The sequence below is a fragment of the Neofelis nebulosa genome, chromosome 4, assembly GCF_028018385.1.
Source record: "Neofelis nebulosa isolate mNeoNeb1 chromosome 4, mNeoNeb1.pri, whole genome shotgun sequence".
NCBI classification, from domain to species: Eukaryota; Metazoa; Chordata; class Mammalia; order Carnivora; family Felidae; genus Neofelis; species Neofelis nebulosa.
Window position 1 is genome coordinate 20,473,249 of NC_080785.1, and position 27,082 is coordinate 20,500,330.

The 27,082-nt window shown below is 41.7% G+C and overlaps 1 protein-coding gene across 3 annotated transcripts in view; it reads right to left on the reverse strand.

The window, feature by feature from the left end:
* EXOC4 (exocyst complex component 4) overlaps nucleotides 1–26,864 on the reverse strand; it is a 761,449-nt gene extending 734,585 nt beyond the window's left edge. For all 3 annotated transcript variants that reach the window (XM_058728677.1, XM_058728676.1, XM_058728679.1), the window contains exons 1-2: nucleotides 26,764–26,864; nucleotides 2,808–2,997 (exon numbers count right to left, since the gene is read on the reverse strand). In XM_058728677.1, the coding sequence (XP_058584660.1) occupies nucleotides 2,808–2,997; nucleotides 26,764–26,849 (276 nt within the window). In that variant the 5' untranslated portion in view covers nucleotides 26,850–26,864. The remainder of the gene's footprint in view (nucleotides 1–2,807; nucleotides 2,998–26,763) is intronic.
* Between the last annotated feature and the right edge of the window lie 218 nt (nucleotides 26,865–27,082).

Consider the following 27,082-nt stretch of genomic DNA (forward strand, 5'->3'; position numbering starts at 1 on the left):
TTTATACAGAGACTAAATCACTGCTGTTAAATAACACCTACTTTCTTTTTCCATCTCCTCCTGTAACGTGTAAGTTCCATGAGGACAGGGACAGGTGTTTTCCACTGGTGTCACCCCAGCAGTTAAAACAGAACCAGGCACACAGCCAGCACTCAACAGGTATTTGTTGAACGAATCCTCATTACTTTTGGCAGAGAGCAGAAAGAAAATTTCAACTCACATCTATACATCCTCAGTATCTTGCTGGGTGTGAAATCATGTAGCCCCATGATTATACAATCATCCCCACTTTTACTTTAAAAATACACACACCTACATACACCGAGATTTTACATACAATCCAAAGTAACAATTAAAAACCAAAAATGACAGGGAAAGATTCGGAAGAAAACATCAGCATTTCCTTGGTGATAAGAAATGGACTTTCACATTATAAAACTGTCGAATTATACAATAGAAACAAATTCGCTTTCATTTTTCCCCCCAACATTTTTCTGCTCTTACTTATCAATTACTAGAGGCTTTTTGGAAAAGAGCGTTAGCCCTTTCTCTTCCCAATACTGAAGCTAATTCATAACAGAATTGTGTGACATTTACTTTGACAACTGTCTGATGTAACAAACACCAAGTTTTCTTGTTATTTTCTTTCGCTCAAAATCCCAACGTACTTAAAAATGGGGATGGTGGGCAGACTATGGCCACTAAAGTAAATGTGAAATAATCAGGATGAGACTCTTTTCAAAACCAGCCAACACTCTCTAGGCAAAGAGGCTATCGAGTCCAAGTGAGAGGGGGTCAAAGCAGAAACCACTACAGCGCTTCCCCTGACATTACGACAAAGTCCTTTCAGCCAAGCAAACTAATCAGAAAACAGAGATACCAAACCTTCACCCTTCCTGGGATTCCCCGGGGCAGAGCCAGAAGGTCAGCACCGCTGAACATTCATTTTCTGACTCCTCTTGAGCTTAGTGTATTGGGTCAAAATGGACTACAGTTTACTTTAAACTGATCTACAGCTTTACCTAGTTTCACAGATAAATCCATAGGATGAACTCATCATTTGTAAAGGCTAAGAATTATAGTATTCCTTTTGAAAACTCCCAGTTAATTTGACAAGGTAAAGAGGTCAACAAATTGCTTCAAAATAGGTTAAGAGCTTACTGGTTCTCAACCGGTACTCAGAGAGGCTGAAACTATCAACCACATTCTTAGAAGAATAATTTAGGTCTCTGCTTAGAAAATCATAACATAAGGCCTAGAAGACAGAAAAGAAAATGCGGGAAAGCTGGGAGCCTAGATATCCCCGGGCGGGCACAAGGCGGGGAAGATACCACCAGGCGGGCACAGTGCAGGGAATTCCCTGACCGATCAACAGCACAGCCAGAGTGCTGCAAATGGTCTGTGCAGCCCTGTGGCCACAGAGGTGCTGGAAGGGCAGCTGCAGGCTTTTTTTTGTTTTGTTTTTAACGTTTATTTATTTTTGAGACAGAGAGAGACAGAGCATGAACAGGGGAGGGTCAGAGAGAGGGAGACACAGAATCGGAAACAGGCTCCAGGCTCCGAGCCATCAGCACAGAGCCCGACGCGGGGCTCGAACTCACGGACCGCAAGATCATGACCTGAGCCGAAGTCGGCCGCCCAACCGACTGAGCCACCCAGGCGCCCCCAGCTGCAGGCTTTTAAGGAGGGGATCAAGCATGAGGCCCTGCATCTATCACCCAACACCGAACAAGAGGCAGCTAACATATCGGGGTTCCACAAGACAGCTCATTTCAAAAAGGGAGGTTACCACTTAAAAGATGTCTGAAAACCAGCAGCAAGGACCTGAAAGGGAGACCAGCGTTTACATCCTACTCTGCTGAGTGAGGAATAGCCATGCCTGGCAAACAAGCAATGCTAAGTGGTAGCAATTAATGCCATCAGAGTGGTATTAAAAGGAGTGACCCTCGAAACACATGGCCAAAACCATATGACGACGTGACAGCACCTACATGTCAGTTCATCCCTCAGGCCAAATATAAAAATACCCTTTATGAGCCCACTTTATCCTTTAGGCAGTAAAGACCTGGTAGCCAGGAACCAAGAGTTTTTCAAGGACCTACTACAAAAGGAAGGAGGTGGGCGGGGAGAGAAAAGGGGGCAAGAAGTAGAAAGATGGGGAGGAAGAAAAAAAGAATGAAAAGAAATTGCTGCAAAATATTAAGAAAATGACAAAATGTAAGTAAGTTAATACATGCTCGTCACTACTGAAGAACGATATTCAAGAATGCCAGTATCCATAAATGCATGTTGAAATAATCTGTAAGTTAGGGTTTCTTCTCAAAATCATACCAAGAATGTACAATGACTGCATAGAAATCACAACCAATTTCAAATGAGGGGACCCAGTGAAAGCCGAAATTTCAAAAAATTTTTCAACTGCTACAGCAACACACACACACACACACACACACACACACACACACACAGTGTGGGATAGGACCAGACGCCATACATTTGATACACAGAAATGGGAGCCTCTAATAGCAAGAGGCCCTTCAGTGTCTTCATGTTGAGGCCACCTCCTCCACACCATTTCACACGGCAAGGAGAAGGAGCAGCAGAAGCCAAGGATAAGACATCGGGAAGAGGCAAGCCTGGGATGCCCTCTGTGATCCTCCGCAGCCAGGCTTTCAAAGACACTTGCAAAACTCCCGAAAAGCGTCGTTACGCATCACTCACTATGGCCATTCACCACCACCGTGGCACCTCTACAAGCTACTAACGGTAGATGCGGTGCGACAATCACAGGAGGGAAGGAGGCTCACCTGCTTTATCTTATTTCGGGAGTTGGTAATGCGCTCTGTGATGCTCTGGTATGTGCGAATGGCCGTCGTCAACTCTGTGTAGTGCTGTACAATCAACTCATCCAGGTCACGGTCACATTTCTCATAGGCTTCTTCAAGGCGGCCCTTCTCATTTTCTCGGTCTTCAACATCATCACTGGTAGACAGAGTCCTGGTGAAGACAGAGATTCTATCAAGCCGAATCAAATTTAAAAGCATAAAGGGGGCGCCTGGGTGGCTTACTGTGTTAAGCGTCTGACTCTCGATTTCGGCTCAGGTCATGATATCGTGGTTCGTGAGTTCAAGCCCCGCCATCGGGCTCCATGCTGTTAGAACAGAGGCTGTTTCGGATCCTCTGTCTCTCTCTCTGCCCCTTCCTGGCTGGCATGCTCTCTCGCTCTCTCTCGTTCTCTCTCTCTCAAAAATAAACGTTTTTTTTAAAAATTCATTTAAAAGCAAAACAGTAAAAGACAAGTTAATATGCTGGCACATTCATCTAACTAACTAGGGAGGAAATGAAAACAAGTTACTAACAGAAAATATGAAACCACTTTCATAGCAAATTTCAGTAGCCCATCTAAGTGGATTTGCTGTTTGCCTATCCAAGGAGGCTTTCACTCTTTCCCTGGCATACCAATTTTAATCCATTTAGAGGCAGCATGAACTCTGCAAGAGTCTGGGTGGGTCTTGATCACTTGAGTGAATCCCAGTAATTCCATTCGCCTTATCCGTGGCAAATCTGACCAATGAGACCTAAGGGCCTCCAGTTTTCTTGCAAGATTAATAGGAGGCAGGTCCCTTTTCCCGATTATTACACAACGCTAAGATACTCAAATATTTCACACACCTTACAACCATGGAAGGGAAAGCCAAGAGAAATGCCGGCTACTGCTGTGACATCATTGGGCCACCAAAGCAGCCAACTCTACACTGCCTTACCTCAGGGCTTCTTGTTAGGGGAGAGAACAAACACCCACTGTTTAAGTCACCCTCAACCTGTCTTTTACATAGAGCTAAAAGTGTACTCACTGATAAAATTACTTATACACTGAAGAACTACATTCCAAATAGCTCATTTAAATGAACTAAATTTGGCACAGAGCCCCCAACAGCCCGGAAATAAAGTCATATCGATTCTAAAGTATGTTACAACAACAATAATATAAGCTACACCAGAAGACAATCCCTACGTTTACTATTCTTCCAACAGCACTAATGAGATTGATATAAATCAACAATAACCAGGGAATGAGATAGATACACTTATTAAAAACCTTTCAATAACTTAGTTTGATATGTGGGCCACAGATCTTTGTTTCTTTTATTATCTTTTTTTGAAAAATTTTTTTATTTAGTGTTGTAATCAGCAACAAAGAAACCCTTTTCTCTTATCTGTTGGCTGTGGTAATTTAGAGTTTCATTAAATTCCCTCAGATTTGTCAGCTTATACATTCAGCATAGCTTATTTCATTTATCTTTAATTTAGGAAGGGGGTAGTTTAGGCTCTCAATGATGGATGCAATCAATTATAAGTCCATCATTAGAACTGCTTTCAGAGATGGTCTGTCAGTGAATCAATCACATATCTACTTCCAGATATTCACAAGCAAAATACTGTACAACAGTTTTTTTCCCCAACTGTCATTTAGAGCAAGAGATCTTAATTCATGAGCCACATAATATATAAAACTTCTTTTCCAATTTACAGAGAGATTCAGCAGGCCAGTCTTGGACATCAATCTCACCTCTAAAAAGAATTGTGTAAATGTGTTACAGATGCCAAGAGACCAGTTCTAGCAGCAAATGGCGGGGACGGGGGTGAGGGAGGTGCAGACAGGACAAGACATATAACGAAGGAAAAGGCAAAGCCTCTAAGGGCTGTGGTGTTCGCTCAGGAAAGCAACGCAGTAGGAACCCCAAGACTTGAAGGAAGGCCTGTATCCTGCCAGATCCTGTATCCTCCTCTGTCAACTGGTGATCATATATCAGACCACCATACCTCCAAAGTTACTTTCAGGGAGAAAGTCCCACACAAGTATCTGACTCATAACATGAATCAGAGTGGAGAACCTAGGAGGAATATGGCTTCAAAGATGGAGCTATGAATATCACTTGCAATATGTAGGTACAGGGAGCTAAGCATGTCTTCCTATTGTTTCTATGATACATAACTTTGCTCTTTAAATCTGAAACCTTCCAGGCTGGTAATCTAAAGTAAAGCACAATCAGAAAAGGCCTTCAATTTATCAGCTGTCCCAAAGGGAAGAGTTCCTAGGTATCTACCTCTCATTTCCCCTTATAACAGCACACAGACACGGATTTGTCAAAGTTACCCTGGATCAGTTTGCCGTCTTTACAATACTTTGATTTCCTCTCCACCACCATTTGTGGAAGGAAACATGCCAAACAGTTCACATTGTTTACATTAACTAGGAGAATTACCATTAAAGAAAATGTCAGGCCCAGAGAGGACACCTTCCCAGGCATCAGCTGTCACTGTAACACATTACCGTCGCGTTAGGAGTTATTTATGAGATGGAAAGGGTTACTAAAATGAAGATTAAAAGTAAATTGGGTCTATAGGGGATTTTAGCTCCTATTTTCATTTTTAAAGAAAATATTTGTATAAGGAAATAGCCTGTGCCAGGTCTGCGCCCCTTTAATATTCATCCTCTTAATGTGAACCGGGCTGAATGACATTCTGCCTTTCGTCAGCAAGAGAGACCAAAACTAAAGTTTTTTGTTTTTTTGTTTTTTTTTTAATTAGAAGGGGAAAAGGCACCAAGGTTAATAATAACAATAATAATAGCCTTTAGGAAGGTTTATTATAGTGGCCAGAAACCAGCAGCGCTGGGCACCTCATAGAACGTATGTTTAACCCTCCTAACGGCCCTTGGGGCGTGGGGGGGAGCCCTCTTGCCATCCTCCCTCTACCTTTTGAATCCTGGCTCCACCATTTACTGCCCATGTGACCTTGGTCGTGGCATCTCATTTTGCTCGCCTACAGAACCCAGACAGTACGGTCACCTTCCTTGGAGGGCTGCTGGTGGGAAGTAAAGGAGATCAAACAAGGCCTGGCAGTCACCAGCACGCAACAAACAGTGGGGACTGTGGCTGGCGATCACTGTCACAGGAACAGCAGTGATGGCAGTAAAGGCAAGAGCAGTGTTCCACGAGGTCATGGAAAGAATATCCTTTGGAGACACAGGTTCGAATTCCATCACCCCCAAAACAGTAGGTCATTCGGCACTGGCCATGGGATTTAACCTCTCTTGCTCACCTTACTCCTCTTTGCCGTCAAGCCCTGTAGACAGTCTGAGATTTTATCCTACCCACGAGCTAACGAGTGAGCCAGCCAGAGTTTCATGGATGCTGCTAGAAGACACAAAACTCGTGGGTCAGAAGCAAAGGGCTTTGTCATTCACAGCACAGCAAGAAGCAAGGGCACCAGCATATCTGCAGCAGCCCCCCCCCCCCCCCCACCAGGCCCCTAGTCCCAAGATGGTTAGGCAACTGGACCCAAATGCGTGCCTGTATATGCTGTGAGTGACTAGAGAGGAACCCTCAGCTTAGAAAACTACATCTTCTATACCGGACAGTAAACATGCCTTCCTATTTTTCTAAAGGGACAGATCATCTCTGTCTTCCAAACACCCAAATAAACATCCTTGACAAAGACATTCTCAAACAAAGGGCATTCCGTGCTTTGCTCCTGAGGACTTCAGAAACAGGGGCACCAGGGTGGCTCAGTCAGTTAAGTGTCCTGACTTTGGCTCAGGTCATGATTCTGTGGTTTGTGAGTTTGAGCCCCATGTGGGCTCTGTGCTGACAGCTCAGAGCCTGGAGCTTGCTTCAGATTCTGTGTCTCCCTCTCTCTCTCCCCTTGCCCCGCTCATGCTCTCTCTCTGTCTCAAAAATAAACATTAAAAAAACCTTTTTTTTTTTAAAGAGAACTTCAGAAACAACACAAGGAGAATGGCCCCAACAATAACGAAACGTCATTCACTGGGTACCTTCAAAGACTGCGTACTGGACGGCGTTTCCAACCTGTTTTCTTTTCTGAGACCAGAAATACAATGTCTCCCACAATAAGTATCTGCACAATGAATGAACGATAGACCATAAGAGCAGACTAGAATTCTAGGGAGAAAGTTTCCAGGCCTGCTACCAAAACCCAGCAAATTTCAGCGTGGAATTATCTTCCTGGAAGCCAGTCACTTGGCCCGGACTGATAGCAGGGTAGGAGAGAACACCTGCCAACGAGGTCACCTTGCCAGCCAGGGCGCAAACCTCTCCCCAGCCTTCTGACGAGCCTCTGTGGCATGGACACGGACAGCTCCCCGGTTCACAAAGCCGTTCACTGCAATTCTTAACAGCTGTCCTTGTTACGAAGCCTTTTATTACAATAAAATCAGCCTCTTGATGATTTCTACTGTTGATCTGAGTTCCACCTTCTTGCGGTGACGGAAGTCTATTCCCTCCTCCGTACAATTTCTCTTTCGATGGCAATGCGCTCTCAGTACTTTTCTCTCAGATTACATAAACATCTCTAACTGCTTCCACCGTTTCTCCCACAACATGGCTCCCACGCAGCCCACCATCCTTGTGGATTTGCTCTGAAGTCCCTCCAAAAACAGCAAACATTCACATGGAGCTCACTGTACGCTCAGCATTAACCTAAGTGGTTTCCACATAGGAACTCATTTATTCCTGACAACAACCCTAGGAGGTAGGTGCCATTATTACCCCTCTTTTTACAGACAGGAAACAGAGTTGTGCGTCGGAGGCACAGAACTTTTAAGTAGCAGAGCCAGTCCACAAGCCTGAGCGGTCTGGCCCTTAAAAGCTTCCCTATCCTGCCTCTCAAGACGTGGTGCTAGAACCGAACACAAAATTCCTAATATGCTGTGACCGATCCAAAGAGGAAGAGGTGTTTGGTTGTTTTTTAAGTTTTATTTACTTGGAGAGAGACAAAAAGCATGAGCGCGGGGGAGGGGCAGAGAGAGGGAGAGAGAGAGAGAATCCCAAGCAGGCTCTGCGCTGTCAGCGGAGAGCCCGAGGCGGGGCTCGAATTCACGAACCATGAGCTCATGACCTGAGCCAAAATCAGCCCTGAGTCGGACACTTAACTGACTGAGCCACCTGGGCACCCCAGTAAAAGGCTTCCATATCCTCTAACATGGGTACTGTATTTCTAAATAACCAGGCCTAAAAGTACCTGCATTTTTGTAAATATTGAGTCCAAAAATTATCCAAGATCCCACTGACAACAAATGCTGACAAGCCAGCTCTCACTCATCTACTTGGGAAATTTTCAAACGAACCACAAAAATGTACATGCATCCTTGTGTCATACACTTGGGAAAGGGCAGATGAAAGTGAACACAGGATATTATTTAGTGTCTGTTACGTGCCAGGGATTGCGGTGGTTATTTTGCACACATAATCTAAGACAATACTCAAAACAGTCTGGCGAGATGGTTATCGCCACCCTTTTTACAGATAAGGAATCAGAGGAACAGAGAGGTACAGTAACTTGCTCCCACACCCACAGCTAACATCAGACCCGGACTTCAAGCTTATACGCGACTTCAAAGCCCATGCCTTTTCCACTGTCCACGTCATGAACTCCTACTTCCTGTGCTTTCAGCTCCTAATCAAGCTACAGCTCACATGTGAAGAGACGAGTGGATGAGGAGAGATGCGGACAGTACTAAAAAAGCTGCTACATGCTCTAACAGTCTTGAGTATGAACAAGAAGCATGAGCTTAAAGACATAAGCAGAGAGGAAACGATTTGAAGTTGCCACCCCAAGATGCATTCACGTTAGCGAATCGCTCTTTAGATTTTTTTTTCCCCACTCTTATCTCAAAACCATTATGATTTACAAACTTGCCAAGTTCACGGAGGAACACAAAAGCCTACGCTAAATTCTAGTTAGGCCAGACAGAGAGACATTTCTGGATCACCAAGAATTTTTCACTAAGACAGCTCTGGCATTTTGCATGATGAATTGCATCTCTAACCATGACTAATTAATCCCTAGGAAGGAATTTATTTACCTAATGGGCTCAAAAGACCATAGCACACATGTTAAGTTACTGTTTACAGCACTTAGTAGGGACACATACTACATGATTCTAGTGAATTCATAACCATCGGCTCTAAGCAAGCCAGACACGTGAGCGTTAAACCCAAGCTAAAAACCTGCAGACCTAAAACTGAATTTGTCAGTTTCCTCTTTTTATACCAGCTTCTGTGTTTCCATGTAGTCAGTCAAGTGTTTTGAAAGGAAAATAACTAGTCACCATCATGGACTCCTTCTACGGAGCAATTTTGCCTTCACTTCGGACTTAATAGAGTAATGCAGTCCAGACACGGGAAAAGCACACAAAAGTTGCTATTACTCTTAAAACAGACAAAAGTGAGATCAAGTAAGAGAAAAAGCGCACCTATAAAAATAAGGTTAGTCACCCAAAGGTAACCCATCACTCAAGAGAAACAATAACCTTCAATCAAAGACAAATGAGAGGATGCAACAAAGAACCACAAACCAAAAATACTACCATTTGGAATGTACCAGAAGTTTTTCCTCTTCCCTTCATATATGTCAACCATGAGGCATTTATAACTTTCAAGCCCTTTGAACTTGGGCAAGTCACTTAACTTCTGTGGGTTTCTTCCCTTGTCAAACAGACAAGCTAGTAAGTGTACCTGCCTCACCAGGTGGTTGTGACTGGCAAAGTCCATGAATGTGCTCGGTGAAATAAAAAGTGCCATTGACGTGTGGGCTGATACATTATTAGGAACCAAATACATCATCTGTGAATCACAACACCGTTAGCCCAAAGCCTCCCCCCATTCGAAAGTTCCTGAAGATATTTATTCACAAACTGAGGTCAGACCTTTTCTTTATATTCTTCTGGTGCGTGGCACATTAAAAGTGCTTAGGAAAAGCTAAATAATGAGCAGCAGCAAGACACAGGATCTGAAGGGGTCAGGGAGGGCAGTTCCTTGCCGGAAGAAACAATTGCTACTAAATTATCTCGCGCAAAGAAATGCCTGCTCAGAAATCTCTAGGAAAGGACGAATAATAGTTACAGCGACCCTATTTAGTTCATTTAGTCATTCAACTAATAGTGATTAAACACCTACTACTTGGCAGGTGAATAAAGCCAGTCCCTCCCTCAGGAAACTTACATTCTCGCGGGAGAAGCAGGTGATACAAGAGAAATACAGAATACACGGCAGCCCGGGAAGAAGCAGCTACGGAAAAAACAGAGGGACGGTAGGACGAGGGGAACTGTATTACACAGGAGGCCAGAGAACCTCTCAGATAAAGATGGCATTTGACCAGAGCTTTCTAGAAATGAGGGAAAGAGAGGGGACACTATCTGGGGAAGCGGATTCCAGAGAGAACGGAAGACGCACAGACTCCCAAGATGCACAGGGGACTGTTTGGCCCGTTCAAGGAAGAAGGAATGGCAGGCAAGTCCGTGTGGCTTCAGAGAAGCAAGGAAGGGGACAGTGGTAGACATGAGATCAGGTAGGAAGCCGGGAGCCAGAACAGGGACACCTTTGTGGACTTGTACTCTAAAAGTGTTCTTTGATGCCACCTGGGGATTAGCACCCAAACAGAGAATGACAGTTTTTGGGGTGCCTGGCTGGTTCAGTCGACTGAAGAGCGTGCGACTCTTGACCTCAGGGTCATGAATTCGAGCCCCATGTTGGGTGGAGAGATAACTAAAAAAAATAAAAACTTTAAAAAACAATGATAGCTTTCAACCAGTATTCTTTTTTTCTTTTCTTTTCTTTTTTTTTTTTTTTTTTTTTTTTTGAGAGAGAGAGAGAGAGAGAGCTTGTGTATGCACATACATGGAGGGGCAGAGAGAGAGAGAAAATCTTAAGCAGGTTCCATGCCCAGCACAGAGCCTGATGCAGGCTCAATCTCACAAACCGTGAGATCATGACCTGAGCCAGAACCAAAAGTCAGATGTTGAACCGAATGAGCCACCCACGCACCCCTCAACCAGTATTTATTAGTGAATACTGAATGGCGAATATTCAACAATATTTCAAGTTTCATTTTACTTCTCTCCAACCTCTTCCAAAAAGGATTGGAGATCATTTGTACAAGAATATAGAAAATATCAATGAAAAAACAGAACTAGTTAAGGAGATACAGGACAAAACAATGCCACATGAATGCAGAACACAGGTATGCAGGTCATACCCAAACAAACACAGCTGATATGAAGTCAGCCCTCAATCTAACTGTGAGGTTCCTAGCTATGCAAAAAGTGAAATGTAGCTAAATAATTCTCATTATCAAAGGTATAGATTCCAGTTCCTTTGCTGAGGAAGCACACTTTAAGCTAGTCCTAAATTCTAAAAGAAATCTTTCACTTAAAACAGGGAAGAGGGGCGCCTAGGTGGATCAGTTAGTTAAGCATCTGACTCTTGCTATCAGCTCAGGTCATGATCTCACGGTTCATGAGATCAACCCCCCAGGCTCTGCGCTGACAGTGCAAAGCCTGCTTGGTAATCTCTCTCTCCCTCTCTCTCAAAATAAATAGATAAAAACTTAAAACAACAACAACAACAACAAGGAATACAATATACAATACAGTGAACAATGTCTTCAACCACAAAATAAATAGATAAAAACTTAAAACAACAACAACAACAACAAGGAATACAATATACAATACAGTGAACAATGTCTTCAACCACCTTGTAAATACAATAAATTTTACATGGTCAGTTCTTCTAAATTCCTTCAAGAACAGAACATTAAAACACAACTCAGGGGCGCCTGGGTGGCGCAGTCGGTTAAGCGTCCGACTTCAGCCAGGTCACGATCTCGCGGTCCGTGAGTTCGAGCCCCGCGTCAGGCTTTGGGCTGATGGCTCGGAGCCTGGAGCCTGTTTCCGATTCTGTGTCTCCCTCTCTCTCTGCCCCTGCCCCGTTCATGCTTTGTCTCTCTCTGTCCCAAAAATAAATAAAAAACGTTGAAAAAAAAAATTTTTTTTTAAATAAAAAAATAAAAAAAAAAAAAAAACACAACTCAGACCTAGAGATTGTGACTCTGAACATAATCCTAACATGAAGATTTCCAATGATCCATTTTAATCTAAGGATAGAATTGGGGGAATTTACAGGATGAAATGAATCAAACCATGTTTCATTAATTTCCTCCTCTCAGAAAGCCCTTTGATAGTTCAAGCTGACCAGAGAGCAGTTCTTTGAAGAGCACCAACAGTACAAGTATTTGTATTAAAGGGTTAGTAGGGGACTGTTAAATATTATAAGCCAGAAAAGCAAGTAGAAAGGTTGACGACCAGTCAGGAAAAATTAGTGGCCTGCCCAGGACTCTAGACTCAAGACCACCTATAGGTGATAACAGGCTATCACTCTGGAAGCCTTTTAGGGTATTTTAACAAAGTAATAAGAGTCCCCAGAGTACAAGCTGTTTTGGACTGAATTGAGACATACCCCGTACCACTACCAAATTTATGTTGAAGCACTAACCCCCAATGTGACTCTTTGGAGATTAGGGTGTCTAAGGGAGGTCATATGGATGGGGCTTTAATGAGGTAGCCAACCCTGACTGGTACCTTGATCTTGGACTTCTAGCCTCCAAAACTCTGAGAAAATAAATTTCTGTTTAGGCCACTCGGTCCGTGTTTTGTTACGGCAGCTCGAGCAGACTTATACACCACCCTGCAAAACACAGGCAGTATTATTTTGGTTCGCTAAAATCTCAAGGCAGATGTTATCGGTCATACCCTAGTCACAGCAACACGGATTCTCCACAAATCCTCAAGAATTAACTGCCTAATACAGCCTCAGATAACTAACCTGCTAGAAGAAATATTTAACGTAATACACCTGAATTCTGGTGACCCCTGCAGAACAATTAGTATTAAGTCATGCTATCTGAAAACAGTTAATATGCTTAAGTATTTACTAAGGTAAATACTTGTTGGTATCCAGTGACCTCTCCTCCAGGAATAAGAAAAACAACTGATGTAAATCCCTTCAAACAACTCAGAAAAACTAATCACAAGTAAGGTCCCACATATCCAAAATCCACTTATCCAAAAATCACTTACTTATCAGGAAGCTACAGCTGTTCAAAGCACAATCTACAGCAGGAATCAAAACTCAGTGATACCCTTCCTGGGAAATAAGGCCTCTTAGAGAAACTAGCAGTCTCTGAGCCCTTGTACTTTTTCCTCATCAGGCACCTGAACCCCTCAACCTGTACCACCTTCACTCTCGTCAGGACAATCCTAATGAATTTTTTTTAATCACATAATGGAAAGAGCACCAGACAAGGGGTCCTCTTTATTTACAAAATAGAATAAAACATTGTCATAAGGCAAAAAGTAGGTATTTTTAAACCCCAAAACACAAGGATTAACTAGTTTTGGACCCTCACTCCAAACAGGAAAAAAAAAAAAAAAAAAAACCATTAGCTTATTGAGCTTTCTAGAATATTCCTTTTGGTTATTGATCCCAAGACAGAAAAAAAAAAAAAACCCTAGAACAGACATGATTCTTGAAAACATGAATCCTATTTTCTTTCCCAAACTGCTTTTAAACAAAAACATTTAGGTTACACTATTAGATGATCTACTCAGCCCTTATTTCAAAGTCTGAGAGTCAGATTTTCTTTTCCTTTAAAGCATGAAACAGCCAACCTAAGAAATGCCTGACAGTAACATGTCAGCAGGGGAACTAAAGCCAGTTCTACATAAGAGTAGAGTGTAACTCCAAACTAAAGAGGAAAAGAGATCAAGAACATAAAACAACTTGAGAAGTGGTCTTCAAAGCCTATTCTACTATGCAGAGCACTTTGTATATGATGAATCGTCTATAAATGCTTCCAATGAATTATAAAAAAAGAGAGAGAGACCCTCGTAATTCTGAGTTTGCATGGAAAAAAAATCACACATTAAATATTTGAGATGTGTATCACTATATAATCACATAAGATATGGCTTCACTCAAAGCATAACCGAATCTACATTACACTTTTTAATCCGATTTTATTATATTCAATTATACACTGTGACGGCTTGTTTCTTAATTATGTCTTATTAGATCCCACAAAATACAAGATAATCCCATCCCAACTGATAGCAATTCATGATGACAAGTCTTCTGAAAAACTTTTTGGATGCATAAAAACAACATCCCTTAATTCGCTACTAAGATTCATTTAATATCAAGTGACAGCAAACAATTTCTGCTTTAAAGTCAGTTGAAAATTCACTGGTGTCTTGCATCAGACAGCACTTAGGGCCAATTACTACACCCAACACATGCGGTTTTTCAATATTTCAATTAACTCGGTTATACAAAATACTTCTGGGGGCCAAAAGCTCTAAATCTTATAACCAACAGAGAAGGGCATTATCTAAAACTAAGTAAAATCAGCCTCACTAAAGCATAAAACTGAATCCAGGATTGACAGAGTCCATTTGAAATCCACCCCCTACCCTCACTTAACCAGCACCATCTCTTTTCCCACTTGACCTTGAAGCTCCACATGCTCCCTAGCCTTCTCCACAGGGATCTTATTTTTCATCCCCGGGGGAAGGCTCCTGTGACTACCACACATTTCGGCATTTGGTCATTTTGAAGGTGTAGGCTACTTCCCTAACGTGGAGATTCTGGCGAGTTCCTCAGAAATCACATTTTAGAAGACAAAAGTAGGTGTTGCATGGCACTAGGTTATCTTGGAAATTCCGGATTACCCAAATTGAAGCAGGTTTAACTACAGACATCGGAGAGACTTTAACACGTCCATGCGCGAGGGAGGGAGGGCAGAAGCTGGGTGGACTAGACGTGCAGAGTATGTAGTATCTCTTAGATTTGTCCACAGACCCTTGTAATGCCCTTCCCTCCCTCTCCCCAGGACCTACATATAAACACACCCACACATTTTCATGAAATTTTCAAACACGTACAAAAATCAAGAGACTCCTCAAATAACCCAGCTTCAATAACTGTGAACACATCCCAATCTTGTTATACCCAACTTCAACCCTCAACCCCCATGATTTTGAAGCAAATACTAGACATGATTTTTTTACTGGTATATAGTCAGTATGTATATCTCAAAATTAAAAGAAAAGAGTCTTAATTCCAGTGTAATTTATATAGTGTTATATTGGTTTCAGATGTACATACAGCGATTCAACAAGTCTATCCATCACTCCGTGCTCATAACAATAAATGTACTCTTAATCCCCTTCACCTACTTCACCCATCCTCCCACTCACCTCCTCTCTGGCAGTTAGAAGGCTGTGTTTCTTTTGTCTTTTTCCATGTTCAGTTGTTCTTTTACTTAAATTAAGAATATTTTTGTAAACATAGCCAAGATACCATCGTCTCCGCTTTAAAAAGTTAATGATAATTGGTTTACCTTATTTCCCCCAACTAAATTACATCCTAAAGGCTACCCAATTTGCATTCAAAACACCTGCTAATCTTAAGATGGAGGTTCTGCCAAGGTGGGTAGGTGGTGACTGAGTCTGCACTTTTTTTTTTTGAGATTCTGAATTTTTAAAAACACGCAGGTGATATATTTGAGTATAAAAATGATGTCTCCTATAATATTTAGCACAATGATAGGCACCAAATTTTGAATGGAAAAACACGTTTTTGAACTATGTGCCACTTTATTTTTTGCAAGGGCTATATAAAAACTTTTAAAACAATAAACGTCAGGAAAGGTTCTCCTAAGGAACTTAAAACATTAAGTTTGCCTACCATGTCAAATAGTCACAAGAACCTCCCTGTTAAATGGTAGTTGCCGTGTTTTTCAAGGCGAATTCCCAACACATAAAGGACTGGCTACTGAAAAGAGCAGAACTCATCTCATGGCTTGAAAAGCAGTTAACAATGTAAGGAGCAGAGTAGAAGATGATAGAGAACAGCCCCCACCCCTGCAAACTGAAAAATGCGAGCACAGATTGCAAACTTCCAAATGCAAGCAAAAACAAAAAGCAAAACAAAACCACCACCAACAAAAATAATCTAAACGCTGTGCCACCCAAAGAAAACCAATTACCAGCTCTATGAGAGCTCAGGCTGTGACGAACAATACTATCACAGGCATTAAACAAAACAAAAAAAAAAAAACTATACCCTCAAAAACAAATACATAAACAGATGCAAAATAGTTCTAAAGCATTTCTAGGAGTTCTGAAGGCAAAGGTCCTGGAAAAATATTATACAAAGTGAAACTTTTTAGCTGCTTAATTAAACACTCTGCAAAATACTGCAAAAATCAGGCCACCAAGGCTGAGATACCTACCTCACTCTCCTGCCATAGCTTCAGACAGCACATCTGATTACCTTATTCTTCCTCTCTGGGCATATGCAGCTGATGAAATCATACCAATGAAAAAGCAAACTTTAGAGAGATTTTTCAAAATAGTAAGCCCTGATGGACTTCCACTTCTGGCCGAGATGAAATGACAGGAACTAAATTTACCCTAGCATCTGCAAGTAACAACAACAACAACCAAAAAAACCCAATTTTGAAACCTTAAACATGAAGGCAGTTAAGAGTTTGCAGGGCTGGTGACAGAGGAAAGAGAACTGCACAGGGCACTCTGGAGATCTGGAGAAGGGCTCCCTTAAAGCTTCCGCTGACCATCATCAGCACATGCATGAAAGGAAATAACCCAAGGCCAGGAATAGAACCACCAGTAAGGATTAGTGGACACAGTATCTGAAATCACACACAGCCAGAGTGAAAAATCTCATGATTCACAGAGCACTGGGTGGAGTATTCAAAAGGATTTTGCAATAGAAGTGAGACAAAATTGACACTAAACCAAATGCTGCTCTGCTCCCAATGAGCAAAACTTAAAATAAGACCTGAAAGGGCCACAGTTTCCAAGCAACCTAACCACATCCCAGAACAAAACTCAGGAATATTTACAGGAAAACAAAGACATCCACTACCAGTACCCAAAAAGGTAAAAATCACAGTATATAGTATCCAAAAGGTATAGAAGAATGTCAAACGGGGGGGAGAACAGATAATCAACTGAAACTAACCCAAAAATGACACAGATGACAAAATTAGTAAAGAAGAGCATTAAAACCATTATACCTGTTTCCATAGTTCAAGAAGCTATAGGAAAGACTGAACATGTAAGGAAAGCTATTAATGATTTTTTTTTCTTAAAAAACCCAAATCAAACTTCTAGAGCCCCTAACTACAATCTAATAAAAATTACATCACATAGGATTAACAACAGATTGGAAACTGTAGAAAAGATGAACTTGAAGACACAATAATGGAAACGATACTAAAAAAAAAAACAAAAAAAACAAAAAAAACAAAAAAACAAGAAAAAAAGACTGGGTGTGAAAACACTGAAGTGGCCTGTAAGATAAATCTGACCAACAATACGTGTAACACTTACACGCTGAAATCCATTTAAAAACTGCTGAAATTAATTAAATAAAGAGATATACCTGTTCAGGGATAAGACAACTCACAGCTGTCAATTCTCCCATATTAATCTGTACATTCAATGCAATCCCAGCCAAAATCCCAGCATGTTTTATGGTAGAAATTGACTAGCTAATTCAAAGATTAATATGGAAAAAAATAAAAAATAAAATTGATACAGAAATGGACCTAGAGGGGCGCCTGGGTGGCGCAGTCGGTTAAGCATCCGACTTCAGCCAGGTCACGATCTCGCGGTCCGTGAGTTCGAGCCCCGAGTCAGGCTCTGGGCTGATGGCTCGGACCCTGGAGCCTGTTTCCGATTCTGTGTCTCCCTCTCTCTCTGCCCCTCCCCCGTTCATGCTCTGTCTCTCTCTGTCCCAAAAATAAATAAAAAACGTTGAAAAAAAAAATTTTTTTTTAAAAAAAAAGAAATGGACCTAGAATAGTGACAAAAATTTTTAAGAAATACAATACAGTTGGAGAACATATACTGTCTACAAGACTTATAAAAGCAACAATCAAGACTTTGTAGGGACACCTGGGTGACTCAGTTTGTTGACCAGCTGACTCTCGATTTTAGCTCAGGTCATATTCCCAGAGTTCATGGGATCAAACCCCGTGTCAGGCTCTGCACTGAATATGAAGCCTGCTTAAGATTCCATCTCTCTCTCTCTCTCTCTCTCTCTCTCTGCCCCTCTCCACTGCTCGCACTCTCTCTCTCAAAAAAAAAAAAAAAAAAAAAAAAAAAAGACTGTGTGGCTGCTGTGTAATAATGTTATCAAGATAAACAGATGAATGGAACAGACTAGATAATCAAGAAAGAGACCCGCACTGGTCAAATGATTTTTGACAGAGGTGCAAAAGAAATTCAGTGAAGAAAGCATAATCTTTTTAACAAATGGTGCTGGAATAACAGGATACTCTCACACAAAATACGAACTGGAAAGAAATGGACAGGGATGCTGGAAATGTTCACCTCTATCTTGATGTGGGTAGTGGTTACACAAGTTAAAATTCAGCAAGACATATACTTAATATGTATACACTTTACTACATGTATATATACCTCAAAAAGTGAGACAAATAAAGTGAGCATACAAGTCAGCATATAAAGGTCCTATATCTATTTAAAAAATTATTTCTATCTATACACCCATTTCATACCCACACAGAGACAGAGAAATGTCTACAATTAGGTACAGCTAATATCAATGATGGTTAGTAATTTACAAAAGATAGTTTGGAATAATTTTCATCTTCTATCTTGCTGCATTTCCAGTGTCTGAACTCTTTATATGAATGTGTATTATTTTTATAACAATTTTTAAACACTGGAAGCAAATTTCTTAATAATTTTTAATTCTGGGTAAAGAGAATGAGTTTATATTTTTCTTCTCTGTAATTTTCCATATTTTTTTATTTCCCCACTTAGAAAATGTATAATTACAGGGGTGCTTGGGTGGCTCAGTCGGTTGAGCATCCCACTTCGGTTCAGGTCATGATCTTGCTGTTCGTGGGTTCGAGCCCTGCGTGGGGCTCTGAGCTGACAGCTCAGAGCCTGGAGCCTGCTTCAGATTCTGTCTCCCTCTCTCTCTGTCTCTGCTCACACTCTGTCTCTTTCAAAAATAAATAGACATTTAAAAAAATTTTTAATGTATAATTACAAGGACTACACAGCAATACAAAAAAATTTTGTTATGCTAAAACAAAATGAAGTTTGTTATAATTACAAGTATTAAATCTCTGTATGTACCTAAACAGAATCCACACACAAACCTTAAAAAGAAAATAGGTATTATTTGGGAAGAAGATTGTTGGATTTTTTTTTATGACTTTTTTTTTTTTTTTACCACCTTTTGTGATGCAATTTTTATAAAGGAAAATGAGGAAAGCTACAATGACAAGTGTGCACAAGAAGAGAACAAAAGGCATGGAATGTTGTTCACGATCCCACATGTGTCCAACAATGGAGAAAAAAGATCATCTTTCCAACAAATGGTGCTGGACATCCACGTGCAAAAAAAAAAAAAAGATCAAGACACAGATTTTATAGCCTTCACAAAACTTAACTCATACCAGATAACAGTCCCAAATATAAGACAAAATATAAAGCCCCTAGAAGTTAATATTGGAGAAAATTTAGACGATTCGGGGTATGGCATAGACTTCTTATAGTTTTTTTGAGAGAGCCCACGTACATGCACACAGGGAAGAGGCAAAGAGAGGGAGAGAGAGAATCCCAAACAAGCTCCACAGTGTCAACACGAAGCCCAAAACCGGGCTCGATCTCACAAACTGTGAGATCATGACCTGAGCTGAAGCCAAGTCAAACGCGTAACCAACTGAGCCATCCAGGCAACCCGGCACAGACTTTTTAGATACAACACCAAAGACATGACCCACGACAGAAATCACTGATGAGCTGGACTTTGTGAAAATTACAAACTTCTGCTCTGGGAAAGACTATGTCAAGAGAATGACAACACAAGATCGGGAAAAAATATTTGCAAAACACGTATACCCACATGCATCCCACTACGACATGCAACTACGTGACAGTGAGACAAACACTACCCTCTTACTCATAACAGAGTTAATAAAGAAAGACAGTCATCAAAAACATCCAGTTCCTGGCCAGGGCCAGGGAAAACAGGTACGCTACCACACCACTTGTGGGGGTGTAAATTACCATCTTCCCAGAGGACATTTTGACTGTCAAAATACAAAATGTGCATATACTCAGATGTAGCAATTCCTCTGCTACTGCCATGATTTTACACCATGGATATGGCTCTCAGAGGTACATGAATGCTCACTGCAATGCATTTTTAACAGAAGACGAAAAGGGGAAAAAAAAACTTAAGTGTTACAAAAGGGGTGGGAAAGAGACCACCAATTAAATAGATTATGGGGTGCCATATGACAGAACGCGACATCGCCACTGAAAAGATTGAATAGATCAATACGTGCTGCTAGAAGAGATCTCCAAAATAGAGAAAAATAAGCCAACGAACAGAGGTTCAAAAATATACATAGTATGACCCCAATTGTTTAAAGAATATATAATACATAATTTTCATGAATATTCATTTAAGTGCATATAATTTCATAAATAAATATTATTTATGAATAATTATAATTATTAAAATATAATAAATATTATATATTAAGATATTAAATATTAAAAAATGGGGCGCCTGGGTGGCTCAGTCGGGTAAGCATCCAACTCTTGGTTTCGGCTCAGGTCATGATCTCACGGTTCATGAGATCAAGCCTTGCATCGGGCTCTATGCTGTCTCGAAGCCTCCTTAGAATCCTCTCTCTCCCCTTCTCTCTGCCCCTCCCCCACTCGTGCTCACTCGCTTGCTCTCTCTCAAAATAAATAAACATTAAAAAAAAGAAAAAATATTAAAGAATATACATTCTTGTTTAAAGATCATACATTCACACATACTTAAATACAGTTTCTATTTTCCTCAAAGAACCAAACGACACTTAACAGATATTTCAGGGAAGAGATGAACAGGGAGAAAAGTCTTTGGTTTTTATTTTGTTCCTCTTGAAATATTTGTATTTTCTAAATATGTAATTGAATTTTGAAAATTATACCTGTGATTTCAGAAAATCATATAATTTGTTAATGGCAAAAGGGGTTATCTAGACAAAGTGATCATAGGCTTTCCAATTTGCTCGTTTATAAACTTTCTGTCCTTAACCTAATAAATGTTTTGTGTTTTACGTCTGCTTAGATATATTTCATATGTACACGTAAGAGTACATATACTGAAATCTAGCTTCTTCGGCTGACTCCCAAATTATCAATAATTGCCATCTTAATTCAGCTACAGAAGGTTTTTTGGTTACCTTCACACCAAACTGGGAAGGAGATTTCTGACAGAAAACTAACATCCTATACCGGTTGCTATCTGGCAAACATTACAATCAAGTTTCTCACCAGATCTCGCTCTCCCTCTCCCTCCCCTCTCTCTCTCTCCCTCTCTCTCGCTCTACTAACTACACCTCAACTCCCACCAAAAACTGACCGCACCTATCTACTCTAAGTAGTGGCTTGGAAAAAACCTGACCCAGCACCCAACATTACATACCCCTCTCTGCCTCAAGGCCTTCAGGAAATCCCCGTGTTAAAAATGACACATGAGGTTGGAAACTAAGACATGGGTTCCCAAGATATTAATTCTTCATGTTTCACAGAAAAAAATAACCGGGGGGGGGGGGGGGGGATTATTTTGCCTCTTATATCCACATATGCTGTCGGATGTGGCAGGACTTCGAGAAAAAAGTGTTTAGTCTCGAGAGAGCCTAGCAGTGATGTTTAAACGGTACCACATTGCTAGGGCCAAGACGCCCCAGGATGCAGAGAGAGCGGGGAACCCTAAAAACCACAATGAGCCTGGCTCAGATGAAGAGAGGAGGGGCCACCGCAAACAGCGCTAATCGCCTAGCACAACTTCCAGGCCTCCGCTCCGAACACAGTGACCACGTTCCCTTCTGCCACAGACTGTGCCATGGACCTCAAAGCTGTTTGTTCAAAGCTCTGATCAGAGCCCGGGCCCCTTCAACAAAGCGGGCTTTGAATTACGTACGGGGCTGACCGAAAACACTCTCTGAGGAGGCAGGGAATTTAACAGGTGTCTACAATAAAGGATTTCCCAAGTTTTTGAAATCCCAACTTCTGTGAAGACATGAAAGTTGGTGACACCGTGGGCCTTCAACTGCCTTCAAACCTCCTTGACATCTGTAGCCAGAGTCTGTCTACAAAAGCTCCGCTCTGAGGTTCCGGTAAGGTCACCTCAAGCCACAGCCAAAGTTTGGCTTCCCAATTAAATGGTCTATTAAAGGCCAACTTGCAAGGAGAAGTGAGTCAACATTTAATTGGAAAGCAAATCACCTAACAGTAAGTGGTAGACACATTTCCCAATTAAAAATCTGACAAGAACTCACAAAAATCAAATAGCATCTCCAAAATGCCATTCTGCTTACTTCCCATTTAGAAAGGCTGCCTGTTTCGACATCACACCAAACAAGAGGTTAGGGGGTAGGAATCAATAAAAAGTAGGAAAATGCTGTGTGTGCACACACACGTGTAAAACTGTCCAAATTTACATCAGCGGGTAATCATGACTCTGTCCACCCAATTAGTTCCATCTCAAAGGGCCAGCGGCAAGACTTTAAGCCAAAAGCTGCAGTTAGAGGAGTGGCCTCCGACAGACTCAGTCCCAAGCACTGTCTGTCTCCTCATCAAAGCCCCACTTCCCAGCCTGAGGACCCAGCAATACCCCGGAAGCCCACCCTTTGAAACCTCTGATTGACCTGAAATCTTTTTCCCCAGTACTTTTTTTTAAAAGACTAAGAATTGCATTTTATGAGTCTCAAGGTTCTTAAATAATCATCTACCAACATAACATTTTCATTACAACTACACTATACTTCTTGAAGCTATTTTGTTTTTCAAATGCTTTAAAGTGGTGGTTGATCACACCAGCAAAATAGTTGTTATTTAACTAGTTGGCACCACAGCAGGAAACAGTGATGAGATCTGGCCATTCCCCGTGTCTATATCTACTGTATCTTTAGGTCGAACCCTTACCCACCTGTAGTTTCCTTATGCTGTTCCAACTCATAGAGAGAGCATTAAATATATATGTGTTATGCTAATGCCCAATAAGAAATACAAATAACTGTTTTTTACACATCTGAACAAAAGAACTGATGGAGAATTTTTAACACTCACTATTCAAAAAAAAAAAAAACTGCTCAGTGACATAAAAAGAAAAATAAAGAGAAATAAAGCCCAACTAATCAAATTTTTCGAAGGACTATCACTGACAAATCATTTCTTTGGTGATAAAATGATAGGTCCAAGGGAACATGAAAGAGAACTGGCACGTATCAGATGGATCTTCAAGGATGCTGAGACTTCACAAACATGAGCCTAAAATGGGTTCAAGAAAGCTTTGGTATTTATTTGAAAGAGAATCTGAAAAGAAGTCAAGGAGAAAAGGAGGCAATCCTCAAAAGTTTTACATGAGAAATTAAGAATCATGAAGACAGAGGCTCCCGGGTGGCTCAGTCCGTCAAGCATCCAACTTCAGCTCAGGTCATGATTTCACTGCTCCTGGGGTCGAGCCCCACATAGGGCTCTGTGCTGACAGCTCAGAGCCTGGAGCCTGCTTCAACTTCTGTCTCCCTTTCTCTGCCCCTCCCCCGCTCAGGGTCGCTCATGCTCGCTCACGTGCTCCCTCTCTCTCTCTCTCTCTCTCTCTCTCTGTCCTTCAAAAATAAACATTAAAAAAATTTTTTTTAATCACGAACACAATGTTGCAAGAAGGGTATCACAAAGAATACAAACTGAACAGACAAAGCAGCAACTTCAGAGTGAGAAAAGAGTTTACTAACAAGAAATATACATTCCCGTTTTTTCCTGTTTTAGCAAGATGTAATTGACATATTACACTGCGGTCCTTTAAGCTGTACAACATGGCTTAATATATTGTGTATACTGCAAAATGATTACAATAAGCTTAGTGAACATCCATCCACCTCACACAGTGACAATTTCTTGTAATGAAAACTTTTAAGATCTACTGTCTTACCAACAACGTTCCCCATTCTATTCTCTGCTGAAGTACTCTCCCCTGCTCCTCCCCACCTGAACACCGAAGTTACTACCATCCCCCTCTCATTAACTGCCACTGTTTTTATGAAATTTAAACCACTGTGTTATGTTCAAAAGCACATCAGGGACATAACAACAAGGAGGGAGAGCTAGCAACACTTTCGCTTCAACCCCACAATGTTCCTATGACTCAAAGAAATATTGAAATACAAACATTAACACGCCAGAACCAACAATATCCAGTCATAAGTAAGGTCCTATGTAACCATGAGCTTGAATCCTTACTAAACTTGCCCAGAGGGGCACCTGGATGGCCTAGTCAGTGAGTGTCCGACTGTTGATTTCGGCTCAGGCCATGATCCCAGGGTCATGGGATTGAGCCCAGTATTGGGTTCCATGCTGAGCGTGGAGCCTAAGATGATCCCCCCGCCCTCCCTCCCTCAGTCCCTTCCCCCCAGCTTATGCTCTCTAAAATAAATTTTAAAAAAAAACTTGCCCAGGATACTAGGTCTGGACACTCTGTTATACCATGCTAGTCAACAGATGTTTGAAAAGGGTTATTCGAGTGGTCGTAGGTGGTCAAGGATAAGGAAGAAAAATGACAAATATTAACACACAACAGAAGTCAGCACAAAAAATGCATTGCCCTGGGGCGCCTGGGTGGCTCAGTCGGTTGAGCGTCCGACTTCAGCTCAGGTCACGATCTCACGGTTCGTGAGTTCGAGCCCCGCGTCGGGCTCTGGGCTGATGGCTCAGAGCCTGGAGCCTGCTTCCGATTCTGTGTCTCCCTCTCTCTCTGCCCCTCCCCCATTCATGCTCTGTCTCTCTCTGTCTCAAAAATAAATAAACATTAAAAAAAAAAAAATGCATTGCCCTAAATCATGGTGATAATGTGAAGGTAATATAGATGGGTGGAAAAGATGGACGAACAACCACAAAATCATATTCCACACCATCCAGCGGCAAAGTCCCCCTGAAGAGCAAAGGAACAGTCAACCAAAGGCAGTGTTTCTGAACCAGCATCAGTAAAAAAAATAAGTAAATAAACTTTAGTTTGGTTTTCATGTTGTCAAATGTAGGGCATTTAGAGTGAATGTAATTGGCATTTAAGAAAATTGATACACAGCAGAAGTGGTAAAGCCTACAGAATCATAAGTACACAGTTGAAATGGTACATTTATATACAGCTGTTCCCTTCCCTAATCCACACTCTACTTCACCACTCCTCTTGGATTCTCATATTTCACCTGTCTCTGTCTCTCCCACTCTCATGTCATAGTTTTAACTTCCGTATTTTACCCCTCAAGTGAGCTATACTCTCCAGGATAACGTCACGTCTGATTCATCTTCGCAAAACTCAGGGCATTCCCTCATTTGTTTAACATATATTTATATATTTACTAAGTACGTATTAAGGACCAGGCATCATACTACAAACTAGCATTAAACGCACAGTTTAAATGAATGTTGACTCCAAGGCAGAAAAAAGAAGCTCAAAAAAGAACCCAAATAAATTCATGTATTATAATTCTACAGGAGATTAAGATGGGCCACTACCAACACTCTAGTTGGAGTTTTAGTATCATGAAACATCTACACTATCTATACTGTCACAGCAATAATGTGGGTCCACACTAGACCCGCATTCCCTTTGTATGGCCTGCCAGGTTTATTAGGTATTTCCATACAGAGAATTATCATCTTAATTAAAAAATCTTAAAAAGAAAAAAATCAACCAAAAAACTTAGTAATAATGATTCAATATACCATGATATGAAATTAGAGGCCCCAAAATAACACCCATGAGAAGGGTCTTTATCAGTCCATGAGTGGGAGACTGTTTTAAAATTCAATCTATGGACACCTTCAAGCCCTTTTAGGAACTACCAGGTACTACTGAGCCTGGGTTTTAAAAAGATCAACAGGACATTCCAGGAGCCCTCCTAGAACTCAACCAAAAGTTTAGCATAGGTAGAGGGATAGAGGAGAGAGGGAAGGGGGGGGGGGGCATTTTATGTAAAATACCTGAGTTTAAATTCAAAGGTCAACAAAGTAAAAACGTGTTAAATACATTTTATTCAGGTTGTTTTAATCACTCCCTGTGTCATGCTTAATGGTGTTTGAAAGGATTCCCCTATCCTTAATCTAGATCACATTTTTAAAACAGGAGCCCCACCAATCCCACTCCCACCATACATATTCTGGGAGAATGGCAGATAACTCGAAATTTGTTTGGTTTTGTTTTGAAGGACTAGACCGGGATAGGAAGGCAGAAAAAAATTGAAAACGGATGTGTGCCTTCAAACCCACGGCCCTTCTACCAGCTCATTACAGGCTCTTGTATTTGAAGCTGTGGCCATTCACAGGTGGTTGGAGGTGTCCCAAGTGTGAGAACACAATCTGCAACTCGTGACAGTAGTCCCCGGACTTCAGGGCCTTCCACCCAGAAATCCAGGAAACAAGAAGCCTTCCCTAGTGAGCGCGGCTGAAGGCAATCCATAAATAAACGTTGTATGAATAAATGAATACACCTGGCTTTCTCTACCAAGCCCCCAAACAGCGTGCCTTTAGGGCCCCGGGAACCTAATGGAAAGCTCTGGCCCTAAAGAAAAGACAGCGAGGCGGCGTTCCTCCCTCTAGCCCAACCCCAGAGAAAAAGGGGGGACTGTGGGGGTCCTTGGGAGGGGTTGGGGGAGGCAAGGAGGAAAGGGGAGGGGTCGGCAGGGTGGAACCCACCTAACCCTTCTCCCTTCCAAAGCGGAGGTCGAGCCGCTGCCCGCTGCCCCCTGTCCCCTGACCCTGCCTCCTGCCTCCCTCACCTGATCACAGAGATGAGCAGCCCCGAGGGGTCTTTGCTTTTGCTGACAGTGCTTCTGTATTTCCCACCAGCTGCTTCTGCCGCCATCTTGGTACCGGGCGGGGAGGGGGGAGAGCCGGTAGGTTAGAAGGGCCAAAACGAACGTAGGCTCTGTAATTGACCTCGCTGGGGAGTCCACCAATGGAAAAAGAGAAGTTCAGAGACGCGCAACGGGACAGTCCAATCACTGGAATAAGGAGGCGGGACTGAGGCAGCAAGTTTCCAGGCCGCGCACGCGTTCTAAGCATTCTGGGAATTGTAGTTTTCTTCCGCGGTTCCTG